The 16,126-nt window shown below is 36.0% G+C and overlaps 1 protein-coding gene across 1 annotated transcript in view; it reads right to left on the bottom strand.

Moving 5' to 3' along the window:
- The window catches only part of Neto (Neuropilin and tolloid-like), a 78,142-nt gene that overhangs the window by 34,447 nt on the left and 27,569 nt on the right, over window positions 1–16,126 (bottom strand). The window contains exon 3 of the mRNA XM_017162760.3: window positions 11,375–11,671. Coding sequence (XP_017018249.1) covers window positions 11,375–11,546 — 172 coding nt within the window. The 5' untranslated portion in view covers window positions 11,547–11,671. The remainder of the gene's footprint in view (window positions 1–11,374; window positions 11,672–16,126) is intronic.

Raw genomic sequence — 16,126 nt, 5'->3', positions numbered from 1 at the left:
TATTAAATGAATTGATTCCTAATGAACCGCTTAAATTGCAACTAAATTCAGCTACTAAATTTCTCTAATTAAAATTGCCACACAATTAATAATCTGCTGAAATTTTGGCTTTTAATTTAGTTTAGTTTTTTTCTTTTGAGATTTATTACATATATTATTTTATTGTCAATTCGATGGGTTTGTGTTTCGTTTGCAGTTATAAACCCAGCTCGACTTTCTGACATCCTCAAACGCCCCTTTTTCTGAGCTTTTAACCCGACTTTTCTGCTGATAAAAATGCTGCATTTAGTTGCCAATATGTGATGCTGTGTTTCCACTACCCACTCTCCCCCCTCTCGCCTGTCAACTGGTTGGATCTCAGACTTCATCGCGCTGTTCATTTATATTCATATTTCCATATGTCTGAGTCGGTGCATCTGTCAGAGGGTCTCTCTCTCTCTCTCTGTGTAAGTATAAAGTATCTTTGCCACGCCCTCTATACCGTAACGCCCCCTTTTGCACTGCCAGAGACCCCGGAGCGCATTCCTCGCTGAAGTCGTTTCGTATGTATTTTATTCGTCGACGCAGTTATTTGCTTTAATACACTCAATAGACTTAACACATTTTCCATGCCCGCACACCACCCATCCACCACCCACTCTCTGTGTGTGTGTTTTGTAGTTTTCAGCAATAAATTTTGCATTTAGCTTGCTCTGCCAGAGACACCCAGCCAGGCCAAAGGAAAAGGAGCTGATAAAAAAATAGAAAAATAATATTTCATTGCAAAAGAGACAGAGGCACAGTGCCTGACATCAGGGAACTTGAATATTATCAGAAAATCATCATACAGATACTCCTTTGAGTCAGTGTAAAAGACAAAAACTCCCTATGGTTTCCCATTAAATTAATTGAAGGTATCAAGATTGCATTCCATTTAATAATATCCATTATTCAGGGCCACTGTGCAGGTGCCTTTCTCTGTTCACTGTTCTCTCGGTGACTGTAATTGCAACTGTGACTCTGACTGTGACTGTGACTGTGATTGTGACTTTATGTCTGTGACTGTGCATATTTATAGTTTTGTATTGTCTGCCAGCCAACCGAGAAAATTACTAAAACAGCCTTTTGAGCGCCGCCAGTTGAAAGAGATGTGGTGGTAATGGTGGGCTTGGGGGTTCTTCTTTTCGGGGGGTGGGCAAAGAAGCTGCTAGAAGAGTCGAGCAGAATGTAATCAAGTATATAATAATTTACAGTTTGCATTAAAATTTTCGTTTGGCAACTGGGACCCAGTTCCCTTTTCGTACTCCAAAGCTGCAGTTAGAGAGTACATAATTTTCTCATGACTTACTAATTGCTGGAAAGCAGACGCTTGTTGCTCAACTGCAACTTTTACAATTACGATTTGTATTGAATAAATGAAATGCTGAAAAGGAAAACTCCTAATAAATACATAAATACATATATTAAGCTCTCTCTCTCTTGGTTCGCTTTGATGTTGGGCAAACACACAGCTGAATGCCAATCCATAATTGAGTGGGCAAATAGTCAAACATTGATTAACCATTGAAAGGAATACAAATATGGCCCCGGGGGCCTTGGTGTTTTCATCTTATTTAAAGTAATCACAGTCAAAGACATTTAATAATATTTCAAATTTCAAATTAAATGATGCACAATTGAACTGGAAACCAAACAATGTGTGAGAATTCAATAAATTAATTGGAACTTTGCAGGTTGCCCATGCAGCGTTTAATATTGCAAAGGCTCTATGATAATTGGGGATAATAATTAAGGTTTTGCAAGTGGTTTATTTATATATTTAATTCGAGACAAACAAGGACTAATACGGATAGGTATTTGCTGCATATTTTAGAACATTCCTACACTTAAAACCTAATGCCCGACTGAAGGATTCAAGCAATTAAATTTAAAACTGAAAAGAACCTTAAATACAAACACGAAATTAACCGAAAATCTCTCTGTTATATGTTATATATATATATATATATATGGTATCAAGTATTCACATTAAACCACACTTGATGTTAAGCGTCCGGAGCAACGGCAGCCAACTATAGGAAATTGTCCATAATTAAGGCCACATTAGTGTGCATTTACCATAAACATTTTAAAGCTCTCGCGTTTCTTTCACTTCTCTCGCTTATTTTCCCTCATTTTTGCCCCCGTTTCATGGCGAGATTACGAGGGATCCATGGTAACGCCGCGGCGTTGCTGAAGCCCAGCCGTAGGGGAAATTTTCAGGGAGCGGGGAGAAGGATACAGGATACAGGATACAGCCGCTGGTATCGGAATTGTGGGCATGCCACATACATATACGCATTTCGTAGGAGTTTGTGAAATGTGGGCGTATGTAACTACTTTGGCCATAATTTGCAATTAGCATGAGAAATCTGGCATTTAAGAGAGACCGAGGAGCAACCACAGAAAGGGGGGGAGGAAGGGGAAACCATTCGAAAATTATGGGAATATATTTTGGGCTAATCTATCTATCTATCTATCTATCTATCTACCTACATATCTATCAATAGATCGATAGCTTTTGTACCCGAATTTGGGAATAGGTTCCTTGGGAACACGGTCTAACTAATTCTAACTTGACTATCCTCATAAAAGTGCAAGATCTGCTTGTATTTACCCAATTTCTATTAATTTTGTATAGTGATTTTTTATTCTCATAGCTAAATGCATTCCTTGTTGAGTGAAAATCGAGGTAATAACGGCTAACAAATGTGATTGATAGACCAATCGCCAGCATCAATGTATCTGCAGGTGTAGATGTATCTGACAGATACTTGGATCATAATTTATAGAAACTTTTAGCACGTGTGCCATTAATTGTGATCCGTGAGGAGAAGAAATAAAACAATAAAGATGGAGTGGATAACAATAAGTAAACAGAGCTCAGGCAGGCAGGCAGACACGCGATTCGAATTTTTGGCAAACACATGCCTGGGAAAATTTCTCTCCGGAAAACTAGAACTCCCCCCCCCCCAATCGGCCCCCCTCCATCAGAGGAGTCTCAAGTTCCAGCTCGTGTTGCAAAATTTCAATTTTGGTCTGGCGCAGCACATAAATAAAATCAGTTTTATTATTTTCCGTGGCGCAAACAACGGAAAAAGATGGCCATATAGATAGAGCTGCCAAGTGTGCGACACATAGACATGGACACCACCCCATTGTGGGTTGGAAAATTCGGCAAAATTCGGGGGCAGTGGGCGTGGCAATGGTGGCAATGGCTGCCTTGTAAATTGCAGACTGTCGAAGAAGCCACAATGCAACCTGAAGTTGCAATTAGCAATAAAACATGGCAGCCCGGGAACAAAAGATGCATCTCTTGTGCACTGAGAGAAACGGTTGGCCATTTGTCTTTTATATTTTACTTTTGTTTATATTTTAAAATTAGTTTTAACCTTGAAAATCAGAGAATGAGAGAATGTTTCCCAAATATCAAAAGCCAGAATTAGAAATAAAAGTAAGGAACAGGTATTTATACTTGTTTAAATTTAGTATTTATATGTTTTTTTTTAATATATTTATAGACATATTTATTTATATATAGTTTTATATATATTTATGTTTATTTATATATTTTTATTTATGTTTATTGTTATTTCTTTATAAAAATTGATTTATTTATATTGTTTTATGTATGTTGATGTCTTTTTATATTTATTTATGTATATTTATACTTATTAAAATCCCCTTTTTATATTTTTTTATTATTATATTTTTTTAATATTTATATAAATGTATTTTCTGATAGTAAACTCCTTAAATAATTATTACATTTATAACAAAAAAAGTGAATAATAACATTTTGTACCGCATTTTCTGAGTGTATATTGCCTCCGCAGCCCCCCTGTCCCCCCTGGCCACCATGGAAGCTAAGCTCATTACCAGCTAAAACCCCAATTGGGGGGCGGGAATCACCTGGCGGCAGTGCAGTTGCCAGGACTCTGAAGTTAATAAAACTCGAAATATCTAATTGATAGTGCATGCGGTGGGCAGATGGAAATATGGCCAACCGGAGGGGGAGAACCGGAAGAGGGCTCGAAGCCATAATCATCAATTATGCATTTATCGGGCCGGGGAAAGTCCATTGTCAAAGTTGGCTAACAACAATGCCGCTGCATTCCGCCCTATTAACGGAATTTTTGGTTGCTGCAAAAATTTTAATTAAAGACAGACATTTTCAGAACCAGATAATGATTTGCTAACGAAATTGGTTTGCTAGAAAAACAAAATATATATATAAAATCTAGATTGGTTTCGGGTAAAGTTATGTGTGTGCGCGGATTATTTAACTTTAAATTTCACGCCTTAATTTCATGTTAATTTTGCACCCATATTTGCCTATCGTGTTGTGTGCTTTTAAATTTAAATTAAGTTTGTGGAATTGCAGGGGCATGTGTGTGTGTGTGTTGAATTTGGGAAAGCGGAAAACGGAAGTCAAAGACAATAAGTGTGTCAACTAACTGACTGAAATGACATGCAGACGCGAAGCCGATTAATTTGCAACATCATCTGCGTAAAGCAACTTTCCACGCTGTCTTCCGTTTGCGGCAGCGGCGACAAATTCCGAAATTGTTAGATTAAAATGAAAATACCTGACAATTGGATTGCGACCTGCAGCAAAAAGTCCCGCCCCCCAATGACACACATAAACCTCGAGACCCCGACCCTCGATGCCCTTTTAATTTTGAGTCAGGCGGCGCAGAGTGATTTAAAATTAAATCAGATATGCCGCCACTCCCATCGCTCTCACAATTTAACCCCTCTATTAGGGCCCCAAGGGGCCGGCAAATAGAGGGCACGTCGAACCACCGCAAGCGGAAGAAGGTGGGTTAAAATAAAAAAAACAAGGTTATAGGAGAGTTACGAGTAATTCGACTTGAAAATATCCTTTGAATAATAATGAAATATAATTTTTATAATATATTTAAGCTATAAATGTAATCAAGACTCAAAAAGAAATTAAAATGGTATAATTAACGTTAGCTTTTCTATTTCTTGGAGCTTTTAAAGCTTAAATAAATTTGTAAAAATTATATTCTATTTTTAAAACTCTACAATTTGAAGTTATTGAGTAAGAAATGCTTAGATATCCTTTAAAAATATATTAAAATTGATTTTAATAAACACATTACCAGACTCCAGACCTTGGAATACTTACTTATTGCTAGATCGACTAGGCTGCACATTCACCCCATAGACATTCGAATAATAACTCAATATACCCTGGCATCTCTGAGGTACTTGGCCGGAATGAGAATTATAGCTGGGAAAATCCGAACATGAACGGAACTCCTTCACCAAAGGCGTACAACCGCCACCACCCTCCTTCTCCCTTCCAAACCCCTTTGGCTGCCTTCGGTGCGTGCTTAGTGGGTGAGTGGAAAACGCGAAATGAAAATCTGCAGGCAAACTGTCAATTTGCAGTGAAAATTTGATTAGGGTTGACTGCATTTTCACTTCAGATTTCAACCAGACAAATGGGCGGGTGAAAGGGTAAGGGTTAAGGGGTAGGTGTAGGAAATGAGACCCGCACCTGGCAGCTGGCAACTGGCACCTGGCACCAGGCACCGGGGAATTGAGAATGCGAATGAGGAGACAAAGAAAAACAATTCGCGGAAAGACCTCCAAAGGTGCAATAAAGTGGGTCTTAAACTTAAATGAATATTTTCCCGTAAATAGGGAAAGCATTTAAAAAGAATGTGAAGTAAAATCAAGAAAGGGAACCCTGTGTAGCAGGAAATAAATGATGAATACAATTTTAATAAGGATATCAAAAGAGTAAGTAAGAAATATAAAAAAACCTATTAAATAGAAAATTAACAAAGAAATAAAGTAAAAGAGTTCGTAATTGGAACAACTATTAAATCATTTATTAATAAATAAATAAATCAATTTCCACCCTCCTTTTACTCTCCCCTTTATTTTACATAAATTTCCCAGAAACAAAGATAAGTTTAATAATAACCAGAGAGTGACTTCAAGACCAATTCCATTGAATAAATCGGTAGCCACAGTAGCAGACATAAGCTTAAAGGGGAAGCAGGGAGAACACTCTAAACAGGAGCACTCACATCCTGGCCAGGAGGAGGACAATAAGGTAAGCAGATGGGCATTGTTACCAACTTGGATTAAAAGTGATGGCCAGACAAAACGCACCAATTGAGAAAGCAATCGCAACTAGGAAAAAAAATAACAGAAAAGTTAGGGAAATGGGAAAAATCAGAGAGAAGAACTAATAATAATAAAAACAAAAACAAAACAAAAACAAATTTATAATTGAAATCAGTGTCACGACAGTGAACAGAAATCCGTAGCAACAAAGCAACAAGGACAAGGATATTCAGGACTCCGGATGACACTTAAGAGGGAAAACACAGAGAAGGGCCAAGTGCAAGATGCAAAAATTAAAAAAAACAAGAAAGAAAGCTAACTTCGGCACGCCGAAGTTTGTATACCCTTGCAGATTGGTTTTCATATTTATGTCATAAATTATAATGCCGAAAACAGACACTAAACTGAGTTACATACCATTTTACCTATACTTATTATGTTTGCAGTTTGACAGTTACAGTTATACATTCCCAGCTTTACATTTTCTCTACATCTGATCGCTTCTATGGCTGCTATATGATATAGTTGTCCGACTTTCATAAAATGTATACCAAAATTCTATAATAATAAGTAAAGCTCATATCTCAGAGTAGATGAAAATACATTGAAAAACAACGAAGTTATAATTTTTTCTATTACTTTCCCTATCGTTCCTATGGCAGCTATAAGATATAGTCGTCCGATTGTCATAAAATTTTTACCAAAATTTTGAAATAATACCAGAAGCTCATGTGTCAAAGTAGATTAAAATACGTTGAAAAACAACGAAGTTATAATTTTTTTGATTAATTTCCCGATCGTTCCTATGGCAGCTATAAGATATAGTGGTCCGATTTTCATAAAATTTTTACCAAAATTCTGGAATAATATAAAAAGGCTTTATCTCAAAAATGATGGAAGAATATTGAAAAACAGCCAAGTTAAAATTATTTTTCTAAAAATTTATTGAACATTTGTATGGCAGCTATATGATATAGTCGTCCGATCCGGCCCGTTCCGACATATATAGCAGTGAGAGTATATAGAAGACTATATGCAAAGTTTCATTCAGATAGCTTTAAAACTGAGGGACTAGTTTGCGTAGAAACGGACAGACGGACGGACAGACGGACAGACGGACAGACGGACAGACGGACAGACGGACGGACAGACGGACAGACGGACGGACAGACGGACAGACGGACATGGCTAGATCGACTCGGCTGTTGATGCTGATCAAGAATATATATACTTTATAGGGTCGGAAACGTCTCCTTCACTGCGTTGCAAACTTCTGACTGAAATTATAATACCCTGCAAGGGTATAAAAAGAAAAGAAAATGAAAGAAAAGAAGCAAGGACAAGGCAAAAACTAACAGCCCGGGCAAATAAAGAGAGCAAGGAGCGCACACAAATTAGCTAATGTTGGATAAAGCCAAAGTCAAAACCAATTCCATTCCCTCAACTTCTCCAAGTGTCCGCACTAAGAGGGAGACGGCGACAGGGTATCCCCAACTCATTCACCCGGTTACCCCCGGCCATCCGCAATTGGGTCAGCTAACATTTGGAGCAAATGGCCAAATGGCCAAATGGCCAAATGCGACGGGCCGTGACAGAAGCATGAAAAGTGCTTTAAACAAGCATTCAGCGGAGATCTCCTTAAATTTGATCAGGACACACTTGGGTGTGAGAGGGATGACCTTTTCAAAAAACTCACAAATTTTGATACTAAACAACACTTTTACTTTAACAAAAACACTTGACTTTAACTGTGGTAAAAAAGGGAAAAATATATTTAAATAGTTGTAAAAGCTGTAATTGCTCTTTAAAGATAGTTTAAATAAATAAATTAAAGGGTATTTTGAGGAGGACTGATGTAAAAATGAATAAAAATGAACCAAAATTAATAAAAATGAATAAAATAAAGTATTTTAAGGAGACTTTTCTTGGACTGTTGTAAAAAAATTAGTAATAATGAAAATAATAATAAAAAAAATGAAATAAAATGAATAAAAATAAGTGAAAAAATTAATAAAAATTAATAAAAATGAATAAAAATAAATAAAAATGAATAAAAATTAATAAAAATGAATAAACATATATTAAATTCATTTTTAATAATTTATTAAAATTTCCCTTTAAATAAATAAAATAATTACTATTTTCAGGATAATTTAACCACTGAAAAAAATAAATTAAATATACTTTAATCTCTCTAAAAACTGTAATTTCTCCATAAAGATAGGTTAAATAAATAAAGAAATATTTATATTAATCTAAATAATACATTTCCTTAAACAAATTTTGATAGTAAATCCTAATTATTATTTAAGTTGACTTTTCTTTACTATTATTTTTAACCCGTTAATAACAACTTATAAATAAACCCTTTTAAGCCATTAATTATTCTACAATCTCCCTCACAAAACTACATTACCCCCCAAATTGAATATAATTTCACTTACTTTAAGTTGAATTTCCAAATACCCCAGACTTTCAATAGTATTCTCCTGGCTGATTTACCAACTGACATGGCCAAGCTGGCAAGTAATTCGATACGATTTTCCAAATTGATTGTCCTTTGTGCTGACGCTTTTTCAGGTAAGAGGTGAGACAATTATTTACAAAGAGTCAGTTCCCATTTGTGACTGACACAGTTGATCCCAATGCCTGCCGATGCCATCCTTTCCCCCCTTCGGACAGGATTCAAAGGCAAAGGCAAACGGGGCTATTTGTTAGCATTTTGCAGTCATTACACAATCCCCAGTAGTTAGTTGGCCCAGCAGGCAGTCCATAGCCTTTAATTAATGGCCACTTTTGGGAACAGTTGGCAGTTTCTAATTTCAAATAAATAAAGGCAATCCCCCACTGGCTGGGCAGGACTCTCATTGCCCCATTCTTTACCCTATCATTGCAATTTGATTTGGCCTCAAAATCCATCGAATCGTATGGCAACCTATTTATATTATTTATTTTTTTTTATTTCTGTAACTGATTTCAGCTAGCCTCTAATGATTTTTTTTTTTTGTGAATATTTTCACCAGCAATTCTAGGCTTTCGTTGAATATTTTAAAAATGTATTTGGTGTCTATAATTAATAATGATTTAGCTACCAATTTAATTCACCAGCTGACTTATAAGCCTCCCATAACACGTGGCCTCAATGGCAGTCAGGATAACAACCTTTGGTTGGCCTTTTCCTGGCTCCCAGAGAGCTGACTGACTTCCGGTAGCCGCCATCTTGTGTGGGTCACATTTTCTGCATGCATTAATTTACAATTACGATAGACCGATGACAGCTGCCACCCCTTTTGATCCAGAGACCGAGACCGAGACGGAGACGGAGTCGTGGGGGCTACATAAATTATTATCCGCAAAACGAAATTCAGCAAAATTATTCTGGAATTTCTATAAGCCAAAGCCCAAAGTATCCCCCGTTGGTTCCATTGCCTTTTTCGATGACTTTTCCGCCCTAAACGATTCGGGTTACAAAGGCGACCCTTTGCCCCACTGCAGCTCCAATTGCCAAAGGTCAAAATAATGTCCTTATTTCTCCCCCAGGTGGGCAAAAATCTGTCAGTCGTTGAGCTAGACATTTGAAATTACTACGACGACGACGACGAGGACAACGAAGACGACGGGCTTTGTGCGGCAATTAAATGAATCCCTGCCAAGGATGCCCCACTGCATGGGAAGCCGCAAGGATGTCTGGTAAACGCTTGACCAATAGCGTCAATCAATTACTCCATTTGAGGGAATGCAGCTGCACTGGCAGCTTCCCGTCAAAGGGTATTTCTGTGGGCGGACACCGGGCGTGCCTCAGTATATCCTGAGGTGGCAGGTGTTGATTGGTCAGAGAAATACCAAAAACAATCAGGGAACAAGCTAAAAACCTTTAATAGCTAGATTTAATTTGGGTCTTAAATTGAGGAAAATGTATATTTTGATTGCAAAGGTAACCCAATAGTAAATATTGAGACATTCTGTGGATTAAGTAAACTCAAATGGACAAATAATTAGTACTTATGCAGGTAAAGGTAAACAATGTCAAATGTCAAAATAATAGATTCCTTTTTCTGTATTCTTCACCAGATAAAAGTCCTTCAATTCATATTTATTTTCAAATATTTCTAGTATTCAAAAGCGAATTTTTTTTAAGTAATTAAGAACCAAGACTTGACTAGATCTTGTTGCCTGAAAACGCCAGCCAAAAACATAAGTTTATACTTCTTAAGATAAAAAATAACCAACTTTAACTGAAACTGGCAGAATAGGGACAGAAAAATACCGCTGAATCGGCACCTCTTTCACACGACCTTGACTGCAGCTCACTGAAAAAAAACAAGCAGGCCAAGGCCCAAAAAAAACATGTCTAGGCGAAAAGTTTGCGACTTGTTTTTATGCTAGATGCGAAAAAAATGTGAGAGTCAATTAATTACAAACAGGCGAGCACACACAGAAAACTCTGGCGAAGCACGTATAAATATAAGAAAATACACAGGAAGAAATCTAGAGTAATATTGATAATTTAATATAATAACTATAACTTTAAGCTAAAATAAATAGATTTCTTATCTTGTCAAAATCCAATCTCAAAGTGTATTTATTTCCTGAATTAATTTCATAAATCAACAATTGATCTCTCAGTGTATACAAACACTCACACACACACGCACATACACATACATCATGTTGGTGCGTGCCTTTGTGTAGCATACAATTCGGGGCCATTCGAATTCGAATTTTTATGGCCGAAAATGTATGCATTCTCCACTTTGTGTTAGTATGTGTGTCAGCACGAAATTGGTAACACAAGAGACCACAAATGCCATATGGCCAAATACTATATACTGACGATGATCCAACATATACATATATAGTATCTCTTCAACTGTGTGTGTGTGTGTGTGTCCGCATAAATAAGCAAACAAATGAACGTCTAATGAGGTCAGAGAACGGGGCATTGGCCAAGTCCCCGACCATGTCCAACCCAATAAAAGTTACACTCGGCATGTGTGAAGATGCTAACTGTCAATGCACTGAGAGAAAAATGAAAGAAAGTAGAAGAATTTAAAAATAATTTTCAGATGTCTAGGAATCATTTGTCTTTTAGGAGGTCTTGACTTGTAGGAGTTTAATAACTCTCATAAATGTCTGGTATAATGGTATATAGTATATATATAGTACATATTATATAGTATTACTTGGTATATATGTATGTATATATATATTTTAGTCTTAACTTGTAATATTTTCTGTTGGCACTTACCGTAAACTGCTTGGCCAACAATTAGCAACATTAGCAGCGAACAGCAGCGTGGGCGGCTATGGATTAACCTTTGATTTTCTTCTGCTATTAGTTGATGTTTTTGTTGTTGCTGCTGCTGCTGCTGCTGATGTTGTTGCTGCCTGATGTAGCCGCTTCTTCTTCTTCTTGGCATTTTGCGAGAGGTTTGCCAGCTTCAGTCTTATTGTTTCCCTGTCTCTCTCTCTCTCTCTCTCTCTCTCTCTCCCTCTAAGCCCTTTGCTCCGTCTTGCTCACAGCCAGAGTCCTTCACACAAGTAACTGTAAAATATAGAGAAGAAAAATAATATGAAGAAACAGCAAGAGAACAGACAAAAGTCTAAGGTACACCTAAAGGCAAGACAATAGAAGTAATATTCTAGAAAGCATTTTAAAAAATATTCTACAAAATATTCTAGAAAATATTTTAGAAAATATTTTAGAATTTTATTTATTAAAAATATACAAAAATATTTATTTAAATATTTCCTTTTAAATTAAATACATAATTAGTTATCCATTTATTTATTTAATAATTTATTTTAAATATTTTAAAGTATTATTCTTTTTAATTTGTTTGTCTTACAAAAAACAGTAATATATACATTTTAAATTTCCAATACTTTTTCTTCCCTAACATCTTGCCCCATAACTCCACATGGTAGCAGCAACATAACGGAAATCCAATTGAAGCCAAGTGTAAGACAATTGCTGGGAGTTTGTTCAAACAATTTTGGCGCTCCTTTCGTCGTTGGCAACAAATGAGTTTCTCCTCAAATTGAGTTTTCGCCGCTGGCGAAATGTCAGCACCAAAAATAAATGATAATCCCATCAAGTGTCGAGAAAGTGTATTGCAATTTTCTTGGAATTTGTTAAAGGATTTCAATAGAATTAAAGGCGAAAAAGGGAAGGATGGCTGAACGAATGTGGGTGTTGATATGGTATTTTGGAATTTAATTAATGGAAAAAGACAATACACTAAAGTTGCCATGGTAAAAGGGAATTTACAGATGAACACCTGTAGGTACTCTCTGCATAGATTAAACTTGATAATAAAGTTTATAATAAAGTGATTTCCATTGAATGTTTTAGTTTATTAGTAGAAAATCTACAGCTTTTAGCATTCAAGGATTTTTAAAGTGATTTTTTGTGGATGTCATCCTTTGATAAAGGTAAGCTCCTGGACGCACATATCCTTCTTTCTTTCTTCCTATTTTTACCCATTTTTTGGTGGAGCCTACAGTGCACTTGGAGTGACCCAAATATTTGGGTGGCCTTTTTTTTTTTGCTTGCGGCAACGACGACTGACTGCCACGCCCATCCGCCTATGCAGACCAAACCGGACCGGACCGGACCCCCTTTTTGGGAAACCGCCAGTCGCCACCCCTGCGGCGCCATAAAGCATGACCCAATTGAATTGTTACGCTCGTGCTAATAAAATTTTATGTGCGGCTATTATTAGGCTCTCGTGTCTGTTCGTGTCCTGCGGCCCCGCAACAAACAATGTCACTTAGGATCCTTGGGCTCTGCTATTTGAGCACAGGAAGAAATTTAAATTTTAAAAAATTATAGCACTTTGCCTAGAAGATTAAAAAAAAATGTATTGTAATTAAATTATGTAGAAGGTGGGTTATTTCACTTCTCTATTCGACTCGCCACAACAAAATAAATCTCTCAGACAAGAACTTTATGTTAAATTACATAGGCTTAACATAGTATTCGTGTATTCGTATTAATATCTGTAAATCAGTGTGACCAGCCTACTACAATTATTAGGAAAAAATATACAAAAATGTGCTATTAGTTTTGTTCATTGCAAATCATCAGTTTTCTTTTATTTTTAATTTTTTTAACTAAAAAAAAAAATACACATAAAATAATATAAATAAAAATATTTATTATAAAAAATTTATCAATATATAAATATAAAATTTGTTTTATGGCGATATCTCAATTTTTAGTAGAGAACAAGAAAGGAAGCTAACTTCGGCACGCCGAAGTTTGTATACCCTTGCAGATTGGTTTCGATGTTTATATTATAGATTTAAATGCTGAAAACGCTCACAAAACAGAGTTTCATTACATTTTACCTATACTTATTAAGTTTACAGTTTGACAGTTACAGTTTTACATTCCCAGCTTTACATATTTTATACATTTACCGATCGCTTCTATGGAAGCTATAAGATATAGTTGTCCGATTTTTATGAAATTTATACCAAAATTCTAGAATAATAAAAAAAGCTTATATCTCAGAGTAGATAAACATACGTTGAAAAACAACGAAGCTATAATTTTTTCCTATTTATTTCTCGATCGTTCCTATGGCAGCTATATCATATAGTCGTCCGATTTTCATAAAATTTTTACCAAAATTCTGAACTAATAAAATAAGCTTATATCTCAGAGTAGATAAAAATAGTTTGAAAAACAACGAAGTTATAATTTTTTTTCTATTAATTTCCTGCTTGTTCCTATGGCAGCTATATGATATAGTCGTCCGATTTTCATAAAATTTTTACCAAAATTCAGAAATAATATAAAATGGTCATATGTAAAAAATAGTGCACATATGTTGGAAAACAGCTGAGTTATAATTTTTTTTCTAAAAATTTATCGAACATTTGTATGGCAGCTATATGATATAGTCGTCCGATCCGGCCCGTTCCGACATATATAGCAGTGAGAGCATATAGAAGACTATATGCAAAGTTTCATTCAGATAGCTTTAAAACTGAGGGACTAGTTTGCGTAGAAACGGACAGACGGACAGACGGACAGACGGACAGACGGACAGACGGACAGACGGACATGGCTAGATCGACTCGGCTGTTGATGCTGATCAAGAATATATATACTTTATAGGGTCGGAAACGTCTCCTTCACTGCGTTGCAAACTTCTGACTGAAATTATAATACCCTGCAAGGGTATAAAAATTGCTTCAAAGTTTGTCTTGTTCTGTTTTAATTCAAATGTATGTATAATCTTAAAAATGTAATTGTATATTACTTCTTATAATTAAACTTTAATTAATTTTTAATACAAAATCTTGTCTTAAAGTTACAATTTTTTAATTCTAAGGCAGAGTCTAAGATTTTCTAAGCATATTCCCTATGCATTTTCCTATTTTGTAGAATTTATTATTTAAGTTTATTCATTTTAATTTAAGAAGCATCCCTTTAAATACTATTTTATTTATAAAAAATATAATATAATACATTTATGAAAGAATTACTTCAAACCTTATTTTTAGTGTACTTTTTCAATGCGGCTGAGGTGGGGCTTTCGGCACTTTCACTTGTGTTTTTGCTGTATTATTTCTTGCCAATGCGACTGTTGAAATTTTATTTTGATACTCTGCTGTGTTTTTAAGGCGAAACTAATTTGTTTCCTGTATCGATTGTGGAAGGGGGGGTGAAAACAAAGAATATAAAAAAAACCAAAAACCCAACAAAACAAAAACCAAAATCGTTAGTCGCGACGGCGTCCGAAATTTATGCATAACTTTGCTCTTTGCTCTCCGAATCTTTGATAACCAAACGCTTTGATTACACGCCCCGCCGCCCAATCGTCGATTTATCCATTCCTTTTTTTTTTTTTTGTGTCGCCCACGCAATTTTCCACTTTATTCTCTGCATGTTTTTCGCATTTTTTGCGCTTCAGTTGTCTTAGGCGATTCCTCGTGGCGTTAAGTACTCACAAAGAGCAGCAAAGCGTCCCACAACAAACCGAAAGGGAATAACGAGGCAGAATGGCTAAAAACAGAGGCTACTTCAAAAAGGGAGGGGAGGTGGAGTCCTTGGGGGGAAAGCTCATCCTCCAGACAAAAAGGACGCCCTAAATCCAAACTCAAGGATCAGCCCAGGACACTGTCCTGGACTTTCATTAGCCCGAAATACAACCGAAAAAGTGTGTGCAATTGACGCAAATGTCTGGTGTCATTTGTGGGCAAAGCAATCGGTCCGGATTCCAGCACGAAATGTTCAAGGTAGATAAAGGATTTTCCATGGAAATAGCCTGCTCAGACCAATAAAAGCGAGCATATTGCGGGAAAAGGAGCTCGAATTTAAAGGGATTTTAAGTGGCATATATATATATATATTTTTTTTTTAATGCCAAGAATATAACAATGATTTTATTTAATTTTTTCTGGTTAGAGAAGACACTTTAAAAGCAATAAAAAAGGGAAAATCATTTATTAAATTTAAAATAATATAAATCTGAAACTTTTTCATATATTTATACCTAAAATTCTTTTTTAAACTTAATTAACTTCATCAACACTTTGATCCAAGCAATATTCTGCAATTTAAGACGAAAAATATTGAAAAATCATTAAGTACACAAATATTTTTGACTTTAATTCGATCAAAAGGGTTTGCCGGAATGTTAGATTTTCAATGACAGTTGAAAGAGACACACAAAAACTTTCACAGCAACATGGAGCCGTGGTTTTGGAGCCAGGCCACATATGCATATTCTCATCAATTTGCCATAATTTACATTTGCCAGATATCTTCTCGTTGTGCTCGTTGTGCCCCCCGGAAAAGTGCCATAAAGTGTCGTAAAGTGCATTAGAGCGCACTTGGCATAACGCAGCCAACAATAAGAAAACACCAAGGAGCCAGGGACACGACTGACGCGAATGGAGCAACAGCAGACGTACAACGGGGCGTATGAGTGTTTTGCATAAATATTCATGGGTATGGTGGTAAAGGGGCAGAAGAGCGCCCACA

The sequence above is a fragment of the Drosophila kikkawai genome, chromosome X, assembly GCF_030179895.1.
Source record: "Drosophila kikkawai strain 14028-0561.14 chromosome X, DkikHiC1v2, whole genome shotgun sequence".
NCBI classification, from domain to species: Eukaryota; Metazoa; Arthropoda; class Insecta; order Diptera; family Drosophilidae; genus Drosophila; species Drosophila kikkawai.
Note: the sequence above shows the minus strand (reverse complement) of the source record. Positions and strands in the feature narration are given on the sequence as shown.